Genomic DNA, 20,330 nt, shown 5'->3' with positions numbered 1-20,330 from the left:
GCGTGGGTGGGTGGGAACGAGGCAGGAGATGACTGAGTCAGATGATGCCATGCAGGAGAAAATTGGGAGGAAAGATCTTTCTCAGCATCTGCTGCTGCTGTTGAAGGTCCCTAAGTGCGTGGTACCAACTGAGTCTCCCCTTTCCCAGCAGATCGCTTCTCCAAGAGCTAATGCTAGCAGGTGTCTCACCAGGCGTGTGCTGGGGCAGAGCACCAGGCCTCGTGCCCAGGGCCCAAGCCAAGGACTAACTCTGCCCGTGTCTCCCCAGCTGACCAAGAACGGCACAGTGGAGTCGGAGGAGGCGGACGGCCTGACCCTGGAGGACGTGTCAGACGACGACATTGATGTGGAGAACGTGGAAGTGGACGACTATTTCTTTCTGCAGCCCCTGCCCACCAAGCGGCGCCGAGCCCTGCTCCGGGCCTCCGGGGTTCACCGCATCGATGCTGAGGAGAAGCAGGAACTGCGCGCCATCCGCCTGTCGCGAGAGGAATGCGGCTGCGACTGCCGCCTGTACTGCGATCCCGAAGCCTGCGCTTGCAGCCAAGCTGGGATTAAATGCCAGGTCAGTTGGGGCAGCTCTGGGTAGCACCAGGGTCTGGCCTGATCCGTGCTGGATTGCGTCGGAGCTGGTCTCTAGGCTCAAGGGCTGTGGGTTCAATTTCTGTGCCAGGTCTCTGGCTTATCCCCAGTGCTGAACTTGCAGGGCAGGATGGGGGAGGATGGGAGCTACCCTTCAGAGAAGACCTGCGTCTGCCTGGTTCCAGGGGCTGCTGTGCAGGGCAGCGCCCAAATTGAAGGCGGTAACAGCCCCTTCTTGCAAATCGCAGGCATCCCAGGCTGTGGGGGAGCTCTTAGGTCTGCAGCATTGGCCTGTGCTGAGCCTCTCCCTGCCCTGGAAAGGGCTCTGGGGACCTTAGAGGAATAATGCGTCAAATCCCTACTCTGGTCAGGTGGAAAGAAACATCCCCGTTAGCTGGGGTGTCGTCCTTTCCCGTCCCTGCCGCCCCCACCCATGGAGATGAACTCTCTGTTCAGTCTGACCGAGATGGTGGCTGCAAAGAGCCAGGAATCCGATCCTGATGGTGTTTGTTGGGTTGAGATCTGGGCTTGGGACCAGAGACTGCCTAGGTGTGTGGCAGGAATTATGGACTGCACTGGCTCCCCCTGCTGGCTGACTCCTGGAGCACACCGATGGCAACTCCTGGATAGAAGAACAACAGGAACAAGAACAGCCCACTTCTTCGGATGCTGTAGTCCACGAAAGCTTATGCTCTAATAAATTTGTTAGTCTCTAAGGTGCCACAAGTACTCCTGTTGTTCTTTTTGCGGATACAGACTAACACGGCTGTTACTCTGAATCCTGGATAGAAAGGGAACCAAAGCAGCAGGAGTGGGGTGGGCAGTTTGGGATGTAAGGGTCAGAAATGGGGACAGGGAGTAAGAGGGGAGGGACCTCCTGGTCCCCCCCCCCCCCCCATCCCCGCCAAACACCTGGGGTCCTTGCAGCAAAGCAGGGATCTCCTAAATATACCCCTGGATTCTCATGAGTAAAGGGCCAGACCTGCTGTTAGGGTGGCCCAGCCCCTCCTGCTCGCTGGCAATTTGAATCCCTGGTTGTTCCCATGATGGTGAGACACCCGGGGGGTGGGGGTGGGGGTTTCCTGGCTAGCCACACTGTTCTTGGCTTGGTGCAGGGGGAGCAGTGCATTCCCTGGCCATTGTCCACTGATCCCACAGCAATGTGCCTTCACCTTCCCCCCCCCCCCCCCCCCCGGTCACCTGCCAGCTCCATTTTGCCACGTGCTCAGGTGGGAAGAGGCAGGCAGATGCTGCAGGGTCACCTCGCACTCCCCAGGTTTGGCTGGGGATGTGGAGCTCCGGGAAGGACCAGGCATTAGCCTCAGGGGTTCTGGCAGGGTTAAGGGGGGCGGGGGCTGCACTTGTGGGCTAGTTAATGGTTTGTTGTGCGGTGGCAGACACAACCCTGTGCATGTTTCCTTTAGCTAAGGTCTGAGCCCGGAGAGGTGCTCATGCCAGGCCATGTTCCCTGTTGTTAGCTACCGTCTCACTGCCCTTCCCTTTACTCCCAGGTGGATCGCATGTCCTTCCCATGTGGCTGCTCCAGGGACGGCTGCGGGAACATGGCCGGGCGAATAGAATTTAATCCCATCCGGGTGCGGACTCACTATCTCCACACCATCATGAAGCTGGAGCTGGAGAACAAGCGGCAGGTGAACCGGCCCCAGGCCCTGGAGGAGGAGTCTCTCCATGGCTCCAGCAACGACTGGCTGGGAACGCAGCCCTCGGAGACGCAAGACTTCCAGGAGTTCATGGCGGAGAACGAGACAGCCGTCATGCACCTGCAGACGGCGGAGGAGCTGGAGAGGCTGAAGGCTGAGGAAGACTCCAGTGGCGCCAACATAGAGAGCTTAGGAGTGTGCATCCTTGAGGAGCCTCTGGCCGTGCCTGAGGGGCTGTGCCCAGGCCTACCCACGCCTATCCTCATTCAAGCCCAGCTCCCTCCGGGCTCGTCTGTCCTGTGCTTCGCAGACAGCACCGAGCAGGCAGCCTCGGCTGTGGGCGACCAGTCCTACTTGAACAATGGGCCGGTGGTGTACTACCAGGTGGACCAAAGGTCCATGCTGGGGGTGAAGGGCGAGAGTGGCACGGAGGAGTCAGAGATGCCCTCTCCTTACACGAATGAGAAGGATCTGAGCGTCTTCTCCGTCCCCGTGGCCTCGCTGGTGCCGTGCAGCAGAGCCATGGCCCCGAGCAAGACGGAGACGGGGAAAGTAGCCGCCTTGTCTCTGGAGCCCGCCCCGCCCCACGAGAGCTGCAGGGCAGCCGTAGCTCCCCCGTTCCGTACAAACGCTCCGTCGTCTGGACCGGAGCAGGCCCCGGAGAGAGTGTGTGAGCTGCCTTCCCCGGAGGAGCGCTCCCTGGGGCCCGCCCTGGCCGTGTGACCCTGCCGGGAGCTTTCTCTGATGTCTATTTATTGACAGAGATTTTATCGAGTGGCAGTGGCCGCTGAGGATTATTTAATTGGTATCGGGGGGGGTGGGGGGGGGAGAGAGCCGGGCTGCTTTGTACATATGATTTAAAAGAAAACCAATGCAACCAAGCGCTTGTGGCAGTCTCTTGAGGCTCCCTCTTCAGAGAGGGTGGGGCATCACGTCTAACCCTGGAGGTGCTGCTCCACTGCCAGATGAGGAAGGCGGCTCAGCTGAGCTCCCTCCCATTTATGGAACTGGGTGTCTCCTCCCTGCCCCCACAGGGACCATCCTATGTGAATCTGTGTCTGTCTCCTATAAGCAATAGTGCGAAACTGCCTCTTGTTCCTCCCCTTCGAGCACCAGACTTGGCCTGTGGGGCAGCAGGAACGCCTTTCCGTGGTTGCGTTCCCCCCCCCCCCCCCCGTGATCTCGAACGTGTTTGTGTGGCAGAGTCTCCATCCTGCTTCTCCTCCCAGGTGAAACTGACAACATTCCTACCAGGCCGTCTGCTTCAGCACTTGCCCTTGGAACCACCTGTCTGAACCCCACCCCAGCAGCGGAACAGCCTGGGCTCTCCGCGCTCCCCCCGGTAGCTGCCACCCTTACCCTGCCCTGAAGAGACGGCTTTCTCTGGATCAATCATCCTCCACGACTGGTTACGTTTCCTCTTTCGGCATGCAACCATTTTATAAACCAGCACCCAGCTTAGAATCTCCTGCTCATCAGTAGCTTTGTCCTGGCCCCCCCCTTACTGCCTTCCAGCACTGCATCACCTGCCCGTTATGGGCTTGATGGAATCCAGTCTTTTTTTTTTTGTTTGTTTGTTTGTTTTTTTTAAATGTGCTGAATGTTTACTGGGCCATTCTGTGACCCATTGCCTGTAACTGACACTACAGTCCCTGTGCTGGGCTGTGGCAAACCCTTCTGGGAGCTCCCTCTTTGGACCTGGGCTACTCCAATAGACTTGATCTTCTCTGTGGAAGTCTGAACGTTGGATGGTAAAGACTGGTAACCTGGTGGAGATGTGGGGGAGGGGGGATGCCACCTGTTTCCTAATCATGTCAATGTTTTCTGTTTTAATTGCACAGGAAGTGGAGTGGGGAGGGGGAGGACCAAGAACATGATCCACACGCTCACCTAAAAAAAACTTCCTGCCACCCAGTCACTTAATAGCAACCCTCTGTCCTGGCTCAGTCTAAACTGGAGGGCGAGAGGTTTGCATGCAATGGAATTGCAGCCTTGGGTGACTGGGTGGGCAGCAGCTATTTCAGTCCTTGGAAGAAACTGGCCCTTTCCCTACTAGGACTGTCTGTGAATTCAGCAGAGATTGCAAAGGTGCAATATGTTGGTGGCAGAGAAGGTGCTGTGCTCTGGGCTTGCATCCCAGTCTGGTGCAGGGAGGCACATCATCATCATTCTAATAAGCCACAGCATTTCCCCCCGACTCAGGGGGAAAGACTCAATCTTCTCAAAACTGCCACAATTTCTGTCCCAACAGCCCATCAACCCTGCCTTCCAGGCAGGTAGCGAAAGCACTTTTCTCCCTAACCTTAAGAGGCATCTTTCCTGCTGTGATAAAAAGCTGGTACAGACCCCTTCCCGAGTCCCCTCAGTCTCCTGGCCCAAGGAGAACACATCCAGGACCCAGTTGTATTTCTCTGCACTGTACTTTCTGAAGGGCCAGGACCCAGCATGACTGTGGCACTAAACTTCTGCGGAGAGCAGAAATACCTTTCCCGTCTCTTTCAGACGCGTGGAGCCTGCTAAGCTGCCGCAACAATCTCGTCCATTTCACTCTCTTCCATTACAGATTTCTTAAGATCCTTGTTTCCCTTCCCATAGTAAGTAGCTACAGCCCTTATTTGTGCTGGAAGGATACAAAGTAGTCGATGGTGGGTTGACTACATGTTAACACCTTGCTGGATCTCTAGGGTGAACAGGGCTCGTGAGCCCACTGGGTTTTGGTGACTGGTATTTAAGATCCACTGGCTGCCTGACTTCGTCCTGGCACAGTGAGCAGTTAGAAGTGAAGGTTGTGTTCAGTAAACTAGCCTTTCCTCTATGGTTTAGACTGTGAACCTCCTCTGGCCTCAGTGTCCGTGTCTCCTTAAACATCGCCTGCCTGCTGGGGCTACGACCACAACCCCATCACCATGACTGTGAGAAATGGACAAGAACAGCTCACACTGGTGCAGGTGCTGATGTTTCTTCTCTCCCCGGTTTGTTACCGGGGTGGGAGGCACAAATGAAATCACTAAATTCTCTATTTCCAAATTCCACACTCTGAGCTATAAAGTTGGGTGGTGTAGAAAAGATGGGGCTGTCTGGCCCACCCCCAGGGCAGCTGTCCTTTCAAAAGTGGGTCCCTAAAGAAGGCTGCTGAATCTTGCACTTGGTGCTGCCACAGCTGGGCAGCTCCTGTAGACAGCCCAAATGCCCTCCCGTTTTTGTTGCCTTAATTCCACAGCCAGTCCCCTTCCTCTGGGACAGCAAGACACGAAGGCTTTAAAAGTCATTCGTGCAGTAGGACAGCAGCGGAGCTTCTTACGCTACTGAGCGCTTTAAGCTTCATCCCTTTGCCGAACTGTAACCAGCAGAACGTGCACTTGAGACTGGAATTAACGGTTCATATCTTTCCTAGCAGATCCCTTTGAAGCATTTAGCAGGGAGAATTCTCTTCTTACCTCCCCCCAAACTTTCCAAGATGGTGCTGCCAGTGAGTAGGAAGAGGGTAGTTGAACCCACAGGTAAAGACAAAAGCTCTCTCTCCCGTCCACCCCCAAAATCCCCCATGGAATAATCATCACCTGCGCCAGTAGGACAACTCCCTTCACTTCACACAGCTGACCTGGCTGTGTGTGTGGATCAGGTGTTGAATAACTGTGGATTGGCCATTTGCCAGACTGACTCCTCCATGTATCTGTAAGGGCTTTGGGCATGCCGTCTGCTCCTATGAGAAACAGGGCAGCTCTCCTTTGCGAGGGAAAGAGAGTGAGTGGTTCTGCCTGGTGAATCTTTGATACTAAAGTTCCCTTCTTGATTTGCATCCACGCCCTTCGCTGCTATAGAAGCAACTGAATCTAGGCTGGGGCCTTCGGGTGATGTGGAAAGACACAAAATGACCAGAGGCTGGACTGCTTTACATGAAATGACAGAAGAATCCTAGGGCAGCAGTTAGGATGGGGGCTCTCACACTAAGCAAAGAACTAATAGGATTTAATCTATTTTTACAGAGGTAACATGAACATGCATTTTGGCCTTTTCCCTCCCTCCTTCCCCACACACACTTTGACACTAATGCTGGTACCGCACTGTGTCTGCTCCTCTTCTGTTAGCCGTGTAGTAAACCCAACAGCCCATTTCACTTCTGGTGCTACTGAGCTGTTGCCTGTTCCCGTTCTGAGACATTTTGGTTCTAGCCCCTGCTCCTCTTCCTATTGAAATAGTGACTTCGGTCTCCTTTCACACCCTGTATCCAGGTGGAATTTTCAATGTGAATCCAAAGCTTGTCAGGTCCTCTGCAGTTTTTTTTTTTTTGACCTTTTAGGTTCTTTTCATTGTGATAATGCTGTATTTAAAGAGAATATTTAAGTGTAAAAATAAATAAATGCTCAAACTTGCATCCTGGGCCTTGTGTTCTCCTCTCAAAGGGGATAAAAGTATATGGTTTAAGCTAGTTGGGGTGAGGCTACCCCCGAGTCACTGGGTAGGGACTCCTGCTGAGGCCTGTTTGACCTAATTCAAGCAGATTAGAGAAGTGAAGTAACCATTGCACACCTCTAGGAATCACTGTGTGGTCTGTCTATGCTGAAGGCCTGCTAATATTTCCAGCTAGACAAACAAAGGCTGTTTACTCAGACTGCAGCTTAATATCCTCTGGTTTATTAATGGGACATAGTGGGGCTTTAACAGCTCGCTTGCTCCTATGGGTCATCCTCAACATGTCGTCATGTCGCTTTAAAATCTGAGCGCAGGGCTCCAGTCCCACCTCTCTTAATCAGAGTTACAGGTGCTGGTAGACTAATTGGACGAATTGTAAAAATGCACCAGAGACCTTTCCTTAGCTGTTGTCTTTAATGGAATATTTATGTAAGGGTACCACAGATTTAAGACGGACATTTCATGCATTTTTACTGCCATAGATAACTTAAGACACTAGTTATAAGTAACTTTTTAAAAAATCCCTTAAACTCAACGTGCCGCCTCTGCCACGAGACATTCAGGTGCACAGCGGTGGAGCTCCAGTTGACCAAACTTCTGGCTCCCAAATCCTCTCACTGAGCAGAAAGTTCAAGTCTAAAAACTGATTAGGCAGAACTTTAAATCACTTCATTGACCAAATGAAGCTGAGCCGTTCTTAACAGGCAAGTGCTGTTTAGCAGCATTTATTTCTATGGCAGTAGGCTCTAGGCCAGCATTTTCAGAGTGGGGCATCTATACAAAGTGGTCTGAGCCTCAGAGGGGCTCAGCGCCCACAGCTTCCCCTGAAATCAGTAGAGGCTCGGAAACTGAAAATCAGGCTAACTGACTGAGTGGCCAAGTTTGAAAGCAGTGACCTGGCCTGCATCTTTCCAGCAGTCAGCTAGGGCAGAGAAGAACAGTCACGATTTAAGCATTAACAGGGCGCTGCTGTGAACTAAAAAGACAACTGAACAAACACAGGGATCCTCAACATTAAGGCATATCACTGGCCAAAGGGGCAAGGTCACTTATAAAGCCCCTGGCAACTAGGGTGCTCCACCCACAGCCCCTCCTAGTAAAAGTCACCTTATTCCTAAAACAACACAGTAAATAAAGTCATAACAACTTAACAGGAAAAACAACAAAGAGCACTGCTCCGGCCTGGTGTCTCGTCACAGGTCCTGGAGCAACAAGGAACCGAGCTAGGTAATGCCCACTGCTCTACGTTACCAGTGGGAGCCTCCCAGGGGAAGAGTAGCGCTCTCCGCTGGACAGGATTACATTTAAAGTGCCACCGTTTGAGGCTATAATAGCACAGCCCAGGCTCCTGGCTGTGTCCCAGCGTGGTCTCACTTGGAAAATGACAGGGAAGAGCATGGGAGTCTGCGTGGCTCAGAATTGCAGGGTCGTTCCCACCCCCAGTAAGGGCCAATCTTACACATTCAAAAACCATGGAATCTACCACCCAGGGAGGGGGAGCCACAGCAGGTTCTTGCTCTGGGGACTTGACGGTGTGGCTAAGGTAAATATGTTTGCAGCACTCCGCTCTGGCAGGGCTGAGGAAGGGTTTTACTCTTCGATGTGGCACTGTTTAGAGCTAGATCAGCAGGCAAAAAGCAAGGTGTTTCTCACTAAAGTCCAGCCCTCGTCCTGCAATGCGAGCAAAAAAAACTACCCTGCTGCGCCCACCAGCACTGGAAAGAGGTTGACGTCGGTGCCTGTGCCGTCACTCCTTGGCCCCGAGGTAGTTGGTGGACAGTAAGACCATGCTATGCGCCAGGAGCGAGACCTCCACATCTGAAAACACAGAGTCACGTTTAGCGGCCCCCTCCAGAGCCAGCTCTCGGGAGGCCCCAGCTTGAGTGTGCAGGCACCCCCTGTCCCTAGCAGAAGGCATTTCCAGAGATGAGAGGAAACGGTAGCAGGTGCCAGCTAAAGTTCCCAGCCATTTTATCCTTGGTTTACCGCTAGGGCTCACTGGATGGCTGACGGACTGGCAGTGGTGGGACGCAGCAGCAGCAGCGGAGGCTCACATTTCACCCAGGCCCCTGTGCCAGGTGCTCTGTCCCTCTCTACCCACAGCACCATCAAGAAGGTCTGAATACAAGTTTTCCTGACCTGCGGCTCTAGGCTGTACACCTGTTGTGTAATGAACCCTACTACACCCATGAACAATGCAGGGGCTGGAAGGTCAGCCTCCTGCTTCACCAGCACTGTCTGGGCTGGGACAAATCCCTAGTTGGCTCTTGCATCTAATCCTCTTAAGAGGCAGGGGTAACACCTACCCACTGCAGTGATCACCAGCCTGCAGCCAGGACAATCCTCCTCCCCACCCACCCACAGGAAACAGTCTGTCCCCATCCCACACATTTAGAACAGTGCTTGAGGCTTGCTGGGAAGAAAGCAGCAGCGTGTTCGACAAAAGCAAGAGTTGCCTACACCTGCACTGGCCCCAGGAGAGAACTGCAGCCTCCACCATGGCATCTGGGCCACAGATTTATGCCAGGGACTCCACAGGTTTGCCCTGTAAATCTGCAGCAAGACCAGCTGCCCGCACTCATGTTACGCTTTTCTGTGCCATTCTTTTGAGTGGCCATCGTGCCAGATGCCAGACAGCTTGGCCAAGCCCCTTTGGACACGGTAGCTCAGTTTCGCCCTGAAGAGAAGCTCAGTGTCACCATGCTACAGAGTCCTAAACCCTTTGCCTCGTTCCTCGAGGCTTTAAAATTCCAGCTCTGCTCCCCAGAAACCTGACAGGTTGTGAGGGAGGAGTTGGCAGCAGGTAACTGGGATTGGCAAACTCCACCTGCAGGATACCGATCAGGGGCCAGCAAGAATCAAATGATTCCGGAAGAAATGCTGTTCATTTGTTCGCACAGATTTCATGGGTTGAGATACTCTCCTTCCTCAGATGAGGCAGGAGAGTATCTCTGGCCAGCAGTCATGTGTCAGAATTTAGTATTTTAACTAAAGCCACCAGTGACATTTGGGACAGGCATGGGGGAGGGGAAATATCAATCTCGCTCTTGGAAGCCAGGGCAGAGGCCAGCTCCTCTCCAGCTAGTTGTGAGAAGAGAAAGTGAGATGTTAGAAGCTGTACCAAGTGGGCTGAGCCTAACCCATTAACAGTGGGGGATGCAGTTCCCCCAGGGAGACAGCCTCAGAACATACTCCATTTAGACTGCCGGGTTTTTAGGTTAGAGACTGCAGTGCTTTCGGCCACATGCTCCATCACTGCTCAACCTCCCTAGCACACATCATGGCCAAATACCCCCAGAAGCTGCAGCTAATGCACTGGCCTGACCCAGCTGAAGCTGTCTGAATGTTTATGTCTCTTTATATACTGAGAAACTCTTCTTTGAACGTCTGCTCCTCTTCCCCATGTACCTGCACTCAACGCTGCCAGGATTGCAATACTACGATCTGCCTCTGAGGGTCCTGCAGCGTGAACTCTCTCTCAAGCCCAAGGATTTCACTGGGGTCCCAAGACCATAACCTTACGGAAGGACCCCGTGCTCAAGACCCAAACAGACCAGCCAGAACTCGGTTCAAGGTCTCACCTAAAAGTAACTGGCTCAGAACTCAGCTTATCCACCTCCAAATGCGGAATGTGAACCTGTGGCTGCAGGGAACCTAGGAATTCAGAGCTGAGGTTTGGACCCATTATGCCCACCCCACCCTATTGTGGGCACCTGTAGGGCTGCCATTCAGAAAGCCCCGAATCTCCATTTGTTTTGAAGTGTATAAGCCTGTGTGACACGGAACTGCAGCTTTGATTTTCACGCTCTCGGGTGCCTGGCCTGAGGGCAGCCCTACGGGAAGACAGACAACCAGCCAAAGGAAGGCCAGCGGCCTGCGCTCTACCAGTCTTACCTTTCAGCTCGCAGGAGAGCTGCACCCATTGCTTCAGCCAGTTTTGGCATTCGGATGGGCTGAGGTGGGTGGAGTTCAGGCCACGGATATAACAAGCCTAACGCGCACAGGAGAGAAAAGCAAGTGTCACGGCAGGCGCGTGCAGACAGATGAGCTTTCGTTTCAGTGGGTATCACTGGATGCAAGTGGCCAGAATCTGGACTGAGACTCCCACGAAGGGCAGCCCAGGAAAGAGGGGACAAAAGTGGCTTTAAACCATGGGCTGCCCTGGTCCCCCGTGTAAGTTAGAGCAGCCCCATGGCTGCTCCACAGCCTAGAATCACCAGAGTACTCCATCTGCTTCCCTTCTACCCCCAGCCTGCCCCTACACTGGAGAGTGAGGGGCAGGAATAGCACAGGGCCACGTAATCCAGCTCTGCTCTGGCCCTCCACTAGAAGGATTCCCCCAGTGCCTGCTTTATACTCCCTCTATTCTGCTGGAAGTGAAGCTCAAACATTTACATTAAGGCAATCTCTTGAGCAGGAAGGCCTGCAACTCTAGACCCCTTTGAAGTGTATTCAGAGCACTAGTCAATTTCAGAGGCAATACACTGGTGTTACTCCCATGTCCCTTGTACACTAAATCTCTTCTGAAGCCTGACTCCCTGCTCGGAAGTGTATTCACAACGCATATGGTTTATTTCTGATGGGAAGAAATAGGCTTAATTCTCTGGCTCAGTTACTTTTTGGGGGCATTTGGATAAATCCAGCTTTAAATGGACCAAAACACCATGGAGTTTCTCTAGTGCAGTTGCTTCACACACGAGATGGCATAGGAGACGCTTCCCCGTCAAGGGAAACATGTATAAGCCCGCCCCTCACCTCCAGTCCCTGCCCACTCCCTCTGCTGAGGAAGGCTTATCTGTGGGGCCCAAGCATGGCATAACTAGCCTCCCCCATACATACACTTCAAGCAGGGAAACCCACTGATTCATGCATTTCTTCTTGGCTCGTGGCGCATCTCTAGAGCTGAGTGATTTAAACTCAGTGACCCAGCACTGGCTAAGCAACAGAACAAACAGGGCCTGACCCTGCAATCCTTGTTTGACTTCAACGGGCATTTTGTCTGAGTGCAGGATCAAGCCCCAAGTTATCGGCAGAATAGTATTTCTTTGACGTAGACAGAACAGGAGAAACAGTGACTGGTTCATCACACAGCAAGTCATATTCCACCTCAGAGACGCTGTCACACAAGGCTTTTTGCTAACGAGTGAGAGGAGGAAAAAAACCCAGCAGTATCTAGTTCTCCCCAGCAGGATTCTGGGAGTCTCAGATTTTTTTAAGCTAGCCAGCACAAGGTGAAAGGGGACTCAGTCTTACCATTTTCACTTCTTCTTCAGATAGTTCGCTCACTCCCAGCTTCCGCATGGCTCGGTCTAGATGCTGTAGCTCCAACATATGGCTCCGCAGCCGGTATCTCAGGAAGATGATCGGCAAGTGAGGAGTCAGGAACAGGACCCGGCTCAAGGCTTTCTGTAGCAGGGAGTGAAAAGCAGGGCAAGGAAAATCTGTGACGTCTCCTTGAATCTTAGCAAGTTTCCTTGAGTGTGGAACAGCCTCACCAAGGAGGCAATATGGGCTAGTGGGCAAGCTCGGAGAACCCTGGGATCTAATCCAGGCTGAGCTATTGGCGATGATCGTCCCTGACGGGTTCAGACAGAGGTGAGGTTAGCCTTGGCTAAGAGCATCTCCCTTGACCAAGCCTTTCAGCCTCACAGCAGTGCTGAGAAGGCCTTCAGCAAGCAGTGGGCAGAGGGCGTCGTGAAACAGCAGCCGGCTACTTTGTGACAATTCAGAGTTCAACAAGCTGCCTCCATCCTCTTTGCTCAGCTGTATGTACAATTCCAGCTATCTCCTCAACCACCAGCACAGACAGCCTCTGCGGGGAGAGGCACTTACCACTTGCCAAATGCGCAGCCTTTGCAGGCCCAGGGGATGTCCTGCAAACAAGCTTCTCACGGCCAGGAGTTTCGCCGTCTCTGGATGGGAACCGCTCTGCACCTTGGAGAGCCAAAGATTTTTTTGCTCATGATACTTCCCATGGACAGATGATTCGTCTGACCCCAGCTACTGACGACTTAGCAGGACCCCTGGAAATCCATCTGTGCCCAAAGGGTAAGTCGCTGACCTTGTTCTCTCAACATTTCTAATGGTGGCATTGGCATGCTGTGTGCTGCCATATTACTCTCAGCCTACAGCAAAGCAGAAATGCCTCTCTGCTTGGATGGTCTCCATTGAATTGCTTTGGACCAGCTACTCTGGGTGACCACACCTGGGGGTTTCTCTCCAAGCCAATGCAACCTGGGCACTTTTCTGCTTGTCGTAAGAGGGTTTCACTTCTTCCACCTCCCAAACGGGGTTCCTACCTACCTATTAGCACAAGGGCAGCCTTTCTGCCTCTTAAGGACCTGCAGATTCATCTCTGTAACTGCCTCGGGCGGAACAGATCTAGACGGTTTCCTTTTTGTGGGGTTAGAGCAATGAAAATTCAGGGGGATTTGTCTGCCCATGGACAGCAAATGGGGCCAAGGAAGCTTGGAGGGCAAGAAATGAGGGGCCAGTCCTTCTTGAAAAGGACTTGGGACTTAGGATGACCCACAAACGTAGGCTCAATCCCCAGAGTCAGAATCTTAGACCCACTGGATGGGACTCCTATTCTAGCAGACAAACTCAATGTTTCAGACATAAAAATCCCTCCAAAACTACGGGCCAAATCCTCCACTGACCCCAGTGGGGTTACACAGAGTGTGGTTCAAGGCACAGTTTGATCCCATGTGCCAACCAGGTTAACTCAGCAGCCAGCAATGCTATAAGCGACTGATGAGACGCAGCTGACCCTACGGTGTTCCAGAGGAGGCGTCCCCATGGGGGCAAAGAGGCCCTGTGTTCCTTACCTTGGTGCAGAGCTCTTGCATCTGGTCTCGGAGCTGCTGATCAGCTACAAAACGAGTCACGTGCTCTAAGCCATCAATGATTTCTGGGTACACCTCTCTCCGCATACCATGATAAATGTTCAGAAACTCAAACTGCTGCTTTGGGGTCCAGAAGTGGCGTATCAACAGTTGCCTTGGGAACAAGTACCTTGAAAAGAAAAGGTCACCCCGAGATGACTCACTGAGCTTCACAAGCAGGGACACTGCAGATACACAAAATCCAACACTCAGCAGTCCCAGGCCAGGCTCGTGGCCTAGCAATTGTGCCTTGCCCTGTCAAACCGGAGACACGCTGGGAGTGTTCTGGGACCTGCCCCATGGCTACTGCTCTGCCTCTGATGTGGCAAACCGGGGCTTGATTCCCAGTTCCTTCTGTCCAGATCTGGGAGCTCCATAAGATACCAGATAAATAATCTGTCAGTCATTTCGCTGTATCTTTTAACCCACAGAGCACAACATAGTCTAGCCAGGACTGTGCAAGGAGCTGGGAGGGTTAGATAGCAGGAGGGGCAGTCCAGGTGCTTAGGGGTGGAGGGTAGCATCCGAGAAGGGAACTGGATCACTTATCTGGGTGGGGTAGTTAGGAAAGAAGTCAGACGGTATGGACACGTGTGAGGAGGCCACTTTTACAGTCTAGTGTCCACTGGACTGTTTACTGACAACATACTCAGATGCTAAAGAGATGAGCACCATGTAAATGCCAATAAAGTTTGCACTGTTCTTAGGGTTAGAAAGAAGGAACTAATGGTGTGGGGAGGTACCTAGAATGCAGCAGAAATCTCCCCAGACAAACTCAATGCTGTTTGGTTTGTTCATTTGGATTTCTTTTTTGCTACAAGGGGGCCAGAACATGCACTAATGTAGTGAGAGATCCAAGGCACTGGATTTTTACAGTGGTTAGTACAGAAATGGGAACGTTTCAGCTATACAGAGGCAGAAATCAGTTTAGATAGAAAACATTCAGATTCCATCTAGTTCATGATGTCTAGGTGATGAGTCGTCTGCAGACAAACAAGTAGTTAATGATTCTTCCCACTTGCGCTTACTCAATTTAGACAACTGAAAAACTACATCAGGAGAAAAAAATCATTTTTCATGAATATGAGTATAGCTTTAACTGCTGCAAAAAAAAAGCCTCCAGAGGAACAAAGACAGCTGTTCTGTAGCAAACCCTCTCATCAGACAGCCAGGAATAGTACAAGTGTCAGCTGAGAGACAAGAGAAGAAAGGAGCCCAAAGAGAAAGATCAGCTCCACTGACTAATCGCTTCAGTTACCATCTGAGCCTCTGCATGGCGACTGTTCAGGGTAAGGACTTGGCAACAGGATGTTCAACAACGTTTTAAAGGCTCGGTAAAGGACATACTTACATCAGCAAAAAGATCAAGTAGTTGGCAAAAGGTGGAAGGGAGAGAAGCCCAATAGGAATGGCCTTGATCAGGTCCCTGCGAAACTGACCAAAAATTAAAACAATACAGTTATGACCTGATAGCAAATTACAGCAATGCAGCTGAAAACTGATTGACAGACTGTCTCAGATCGGCCAGCAGCATTCTAACCCTGCTCTCAATAAGAAATGCTCTGTAAGTGGCATGAACATTATAGGCCAGAGCAAACTACCAGGCTGCCTTGGGTTAAGTACCCAACTTCGTAAAGCCACCATGATATTGGGGGTGGGGGGGTTAAAGTGTGTCTATTGACCCTCCCTTCACAGAAAGAATAGAGATTCTACCCAGGCACAAGAGCAGATCCACTCTCTAAAAGCAGGGCATTCTCTCTGTCATGGAACCACAAGAGGTGTAAGTCACTAAACAAGGTTGCCAGTTGCATGGGACAGTGTAGTAAAATGCTTGATTGTTTCTGAGAAATTCAGTGCAACTTAAAGATACTAGAGTAAGAAACAGGAACCTGAAAGGTGGCTCTCACCTGTCTTAGTCTTTCCATCTCCCTGTACGGAAGCTGATGAAAATCGATCTTTTTAAGAGACATGTTTAACTTTATTCTTCTTATTTCTTTTGCTTCCGAAAACAATGTCTGACATCCTGTACAGAATACAGATGTTACCTTCAGGCCTGGAGCTGTGCTTTGCCCCAGAGATCCCTTGACAATGTCCTTCGCAATCCCTTACATCCGTATTTAGTTTGGCTACTGAGCGGCAGAGTGCAATACAACACAACTTGATGCGTTGTATATTGTCTCCTATAGGCTGTGCTCCACACACAATTATTCAGGGAATAGAAGAGTCAAACTAAAACAAGAATAGAGGCTGGAAAATGTAGAATCTAACCCAAGCCATCAAAATGTCAGCAGCTCTTCCAACTGTTGCAGCCATGTGCAGAATGCGAGAGCAGTTTACCTGACTGAACCAAAACCTTTAGTAGCACAGTCTGCAGACTGGAGTAGCCCATCAGGCTGTATTACAGGATTTTTTGGAGGGAGTGTGTGTGTGTGTGTGTGGAGGGAGAGCAGTTATACACGATTACCTGCTTCCTCAGTACACACAACATTTAGACTTCAAATCAAAACAGGAAATGCCAGAGCAGATCAAACCAATGGTCTATCCAATCTGGTCTCCTGTTCCTGAGTTGGCTGGGGGCAGATGTTTCAGAGGAAGGTATAAAACCCACAGAGTGGACACTTCTGCATTAAGGATCTATGCATCCAAGAAGTTTCTTCCTCTGTTCTTAAACATGAGGGCTAATATCCCTTATGGGCAAGATTTTTCAAAAATGACGAAGAATCTATGTCCCTTCGTCCCTTTGAAAAGCTCACCCTGTACACTCATCCTAGATCAGTAGGTATTCATTATCTATCCAAAGGGGGGAGGGATAGCTCAGTAGTTCGACCATTGGCCTGCTAAACCCAGGATTGTGAGCTCAATCCTTGAGGAGGCCACTTAGGGATCTGGGGCAAAAAATCAGTACTTGGTCCTGCTAGTGAAGGCAGGGGGCTAGACTTGATGACCTTTCAGGGTCCCTTCCAGTTCTATGAGATAGGTATATCTCCATCTATTATATAAAGGTTGAATTCTTTTTTCAGAATCCTACTAAGTTGTGGCCTTAGTCTATTATGGCAATGACTTATATGAGTGAATTATGCATTTTGCAATGGCATTCAAAGTATTACTTTTAAATCTGTTGCTTTTCAGGTACAGAGGCTGACCCCTTGGTCTTGTATGGAGAATAAATAAGCCTACCAAAGTTATCTTATCTGTCTATTATGTCAGCTTTTATCTGTCTGCTCTCTAAGTAATCTGAACCTTTTTACTCTTCCCCATATGGAATTGTCACTTTTGTTATCCATCACTGAATCCTTCTATTTCTGCTTTATCCTTTTAGTGATGGGGTGACTAAAACTGGATCTTTTTTCAAGGGGGGGGGCTCCTTATCACCTCTGACTTGGATATACAAGAGGTCTTTAAATCTCACAGTTAATATCTAATCCCAGTAAGCCGATCAAGCCTTACAAACAACATATCATAGATAAGCCCAGAAGGAGACTATTGTGATCATCTTGTATAACACAAGCCATAGGATTTCCTTGAATTAACTCCTGTTTAAACTAGAGCATGTCTTTCACCAGCAATTTTTAAATCAAGGTTGGATGTTTTGCTGAATCTAACACAACCCTCTGTAAATTGTTCCAATGTGGTTAATTACCCACACTGTTAAAAAGTGTGCCTTATTACCCATCTGAATTTGTCTAGCTTCAACTTCCAGTCACTGGCTCTACCTTGGATATTATTGCTACAAGGTTAAGAACAAATAGCAGTTTTCAAAGCAACATTGTCTGGCAGTTCAGACACAAAATTTAGGTTTTGTGAGAAAAGATTTTACAGAGCTTAATAGAAAAGTTTTCATGGTTTTAAGAAGTTTTTCAAATTTTTGTAAACATTTGTCTGCACGGTGTTAATTACCCAAACAGCCTGAACCCAGCTAGTCTATTTTCATTGTCCAAGCTGAATGAAATGCAATGCAAAAAAAACCAAGACCCAGCATAAGTGATAAGTAAATGCTATGTTAAGGCTGAGACTCTGTCGATTGCTTAAGAGACTTGAAAAATTGGCTTTGAAAATCCCACCCTAAAAATTCTTTCATGTGCAAAAATCTGAGGATTATTCATAAAACACAGAAAAAAATAAGTGATTTTTAGTTTTACAGCATCCCTTTAGCCAACAAAAAATAGGCTAAAATTATTGAGCCTGACTTTTCTATAATCGGTAAAAGAAACCAGTTCTCCCACTCAAAACCTACCTTTCATAAAAGTTGAATACAATACATAGAAGCGGGGGAATGTCCTTTCCAAAAAGCTCTCGTATTTTCCATTGGCATATTTGAATTGTGATATGACAGCAGCAAGGAGGGCTTTGGGGTTTGTCTTTGTAGAGAGGCAGCATGCTGGGTGCCTGCAACAAAGAGCAACTTGCAGAAAAATCTTATAGGAACCAAGTGATCTTTCCATACCCTGCACCGTGAGGCTGTAAAGAAGGAAGTACATGTACTCCAGCCAACCAGCAACGCCCTATAGGGATGTAGGGCTTGAGCTGAAGTGATTAGATTTGAGGCAAAGCCTGAGTAGCAGGGGGGGAGGGGGGGGACCCACCACTCACAATGAGGAAGTTGGCACAAAACTCTACAGGGCTTTCATTTTTGAAGTGTGCCAGTAACAAAGATTCTGCAGGCCAAATTCCATTCTCAGATGCACCAGAACTGCCTTCAGAGTCTGTCTTGTTAAATTTGTGCACCTGAGGGCAGAATTTAGCCCAATAATCACATCTTCGTTAACAATTCCGTTACCGATGCCAGAGCCAGAATGGAGTCCAACTCTTTTTTGTAGCGGTCTTGGCCTCTGCAGGGCCAATAGAAATAATCAGATTCTTCCGATTTACACTAGTGTGAGTGAGTGAGAGAAGAGTCAGATCCATTGTGTCTGAGATGGAAACTAAATAGTCTCCTAAGGAGATCATGTTACAAAAGGGTCTCATGAAGCTTCCGTAGCTCCCAAATGAGTTGGCTGAGGTGCCCATCCCCACAAAGTAGCCCTGAGCTAGCTAATGAGCATCCAGCAGCAGGGAGAGGCATCCAAGCAAGAGGCAAAGTCACTTCCAAACCACCTGGAAAAAAAACCTGACATGCAAAGATTCAGACAATATCAGCTGCCAAACCCTCCCCTACCACCACAAGCCAACCTCCGGGGAAACAGGCACAGCTGGTGTGAAAAGGCAGGAGCACAGCTGACCTGGCAACAAGGATCTGCTACCACAGGTATAGCTGAGCTGACATGGGGGGGCTGTCAGCACAGAGGAGGAAGGAGCCAGTGGGCACAGCTGGCATGGGGGGGGGTGGGCAACAGAGGAGGAATGGTCAATAGGCACAGTTGGCACTAGGAGGTATGCGGGGGAAAAAGAGGGGGAAGGAACCATTGGGCCTGGCTGGCAGGGGGCACAGAGGGGGAAGGGACCAATGGGCCCGGCTGGCAGGGGGCACAGAGGGGGAAGGGACCAATGGGCATGGGTGGCATGGGGGCACAGAGGGGGAAGGGACCAATGGGCATGGGTGGCACAGGGGGGCTGGGTGCGGAGGGGGAAGGGACCAATGGGCATGGGTGGTACGGGGGGGGCGCAGAGGGGGAAGGGACCAATGGGCATGGGTGGCACGGGGGGCACAGAGGGGGAAGGGACCAATGGGCATGGGTGGCACAGGGGGGCTGGGTGCGGAGGGGGAAGGGACCAATGGGCATGGGTGGCACGGGGGGGCGCAGAGGGGGAAGGGACCAATGGGCATGGGCGGCACGGGGGGGCGCAGAGGGGGAAGGGACCAATGGGCATGGGTGGCACGGGGGGGCTGGGTGCGGAGGGGGAAGGGACCAATGGGCCCGGCTGGCAGGGGGCGCAGAGGGGGAAGGGACCAATGGGCATGGGTGGCACAGGGGGGCTGGGTGCGGAGGGGGAAGGGACCAATGGGCATGGGTGGCAGGGGGGGCTGGGTGCGGAGGGGGAAGGGACCAATGGGCATGGGTGCCACGGGGGGATGCAGAGGGGGAAGGGACCAATGGGCCCGGCTGGCACCAGGAAGCAGGGGGCACGGCTGAGCTGTCACCATGGAGACCGGCAGGAGGAGGGGGAAAGGCCAATGGATGCAGCTAGCACCGGGGGGGGAGGGGCCAACGGCCACGGCTCCTGTCACCGGGGGGGGAGGGGCCAACGGCCACAGTGGGTACCGGGGGGGAGGGGCCAACGGCCACGGCTCCTGTCACGGGGGGGGGGGCGCGAGGAGGGACTAACGGCAGCGGGAGGTTGCGGCCCGCGCCCCCCCCGACACCCGGGAGCCGCACGCACCTCAGCGCCCTCCAGGCGGGGACCGGCTCGGGGACGCGCAGGACCCGGCGCAGGCAGTTGGCGGGGACGGTTACGGGCCCTACGCCCAGGAGCCCCCCAGGCAGACCGCCCCGGCCACAGCCCAGCCTGGACAGCGCCATCTTGGCAACGGCGCTAAGGTCATCACTAAGGGACAAAGGGCAAAGGTTATCGCGCGGCTGGACTGGCGGCGGCGGAAGGGGGGAGCGGGGCGATGGGCAGGCCCGAGAGCTGATTGGCAGGAACCTCCGAAAAGGCGGGGCCTCCCCCAACGACTCACACGTGACTATAGGCGGACGTGCTTCCGTGCAGGTGGCACACGTGACGATAGGCGGAAGTGAGCGTTGGGAGGGTAACTAGGGTCTAGGTCTGTCCCTGGGCAGGGAGCGGAGGCTGAGGCCTGGGGGTGAGTCCACCCCACCCCCCACAGAGAGGGTGGGAGTAGGAGGAAAGG

The 20,330-nt window shown here is 51.7% G+C and overlaps 2 protein-coding genes across 2 annotated transcripts in view; one reads left to right on the top strand and one right to left on the bottom strand.

Annotated features, from left to right (window-relative positions):
- Nucleotides 1-6,618, top strand: part of CSRNP2 (cysteine and serine rich nuclear protein 2) — a 31,372-nt gene extending 24,754 nt beyond the window's left edge. The window contains exons 4-5 of the mRNA XM_054012416.1: nucleotides 269-565; nucleotides 2,094-6,618. Coding sequence (XP_053868391.1) covers nucleotides 269-565; nucleotides 2,094-2,966 — 1,170 coding nt within the window. The 3' untranslated portion in view covers nucleotides 2,967-6,618. The remainder of the gene's footprint in view (nucleotides 1-268; nucleotides 566-2,093) is intronic.
- Nucleotides 6,619-6,856: 238 nt separating this feature from the next.
- LETMD1 (LETM1 domain containing 1) lies at nucleotides 6,857-20,083 on the bottom strand. The gene is made up of 9 exons (XM_054012417.1): nucleotides 19,859-20,083; nucleotides 17,775-17,926; nucleotides 15,448-15,563; nucleotides 14,892-14,974; nucleotides 13,484-13,670; nucleotides 12,489-12,590; nucleotides 11,910-12,062; nucleotides 10,551-10,647; nucleotides 6,857-8,474 (listed from the first exon to the last, which is right to left on the bottom strand). Exons 1-9 carry the CDS (start codon nucleotides 19,996-19,998, stop codon nucleotides 8,404-8,406), a joined length of 1,101 nt encoding a protein of 366 aa, XP_053868392.1. The 5' UTR covers nucleotides 19,999-20,083; the 3' UTR covers nucleotides 6,857-8,403.
- Nucleotides 20,084-20,330: the final 247 nt, after the last annotated feature.

This window comes from Malaclemys terrapin, chromosome 23 (assembly GCF_027887155.1).
Source record: "Malaclemys terrapin pileata isolate rMalTer1 chromosome 23, rMalTer1.hap1, whole genome shotgun sequence".
Lineage (NCBI taxonomy): Eukaryota > Metazoa > Chordata > Testudines > Emydidae > Malaclemys > Malaclemys terrapin.
The sequence above is the reverse complement of the archived record's forward strand: the minus strand, read 5'-3'. Positions and strand labels throughout refer to the sequence as shown.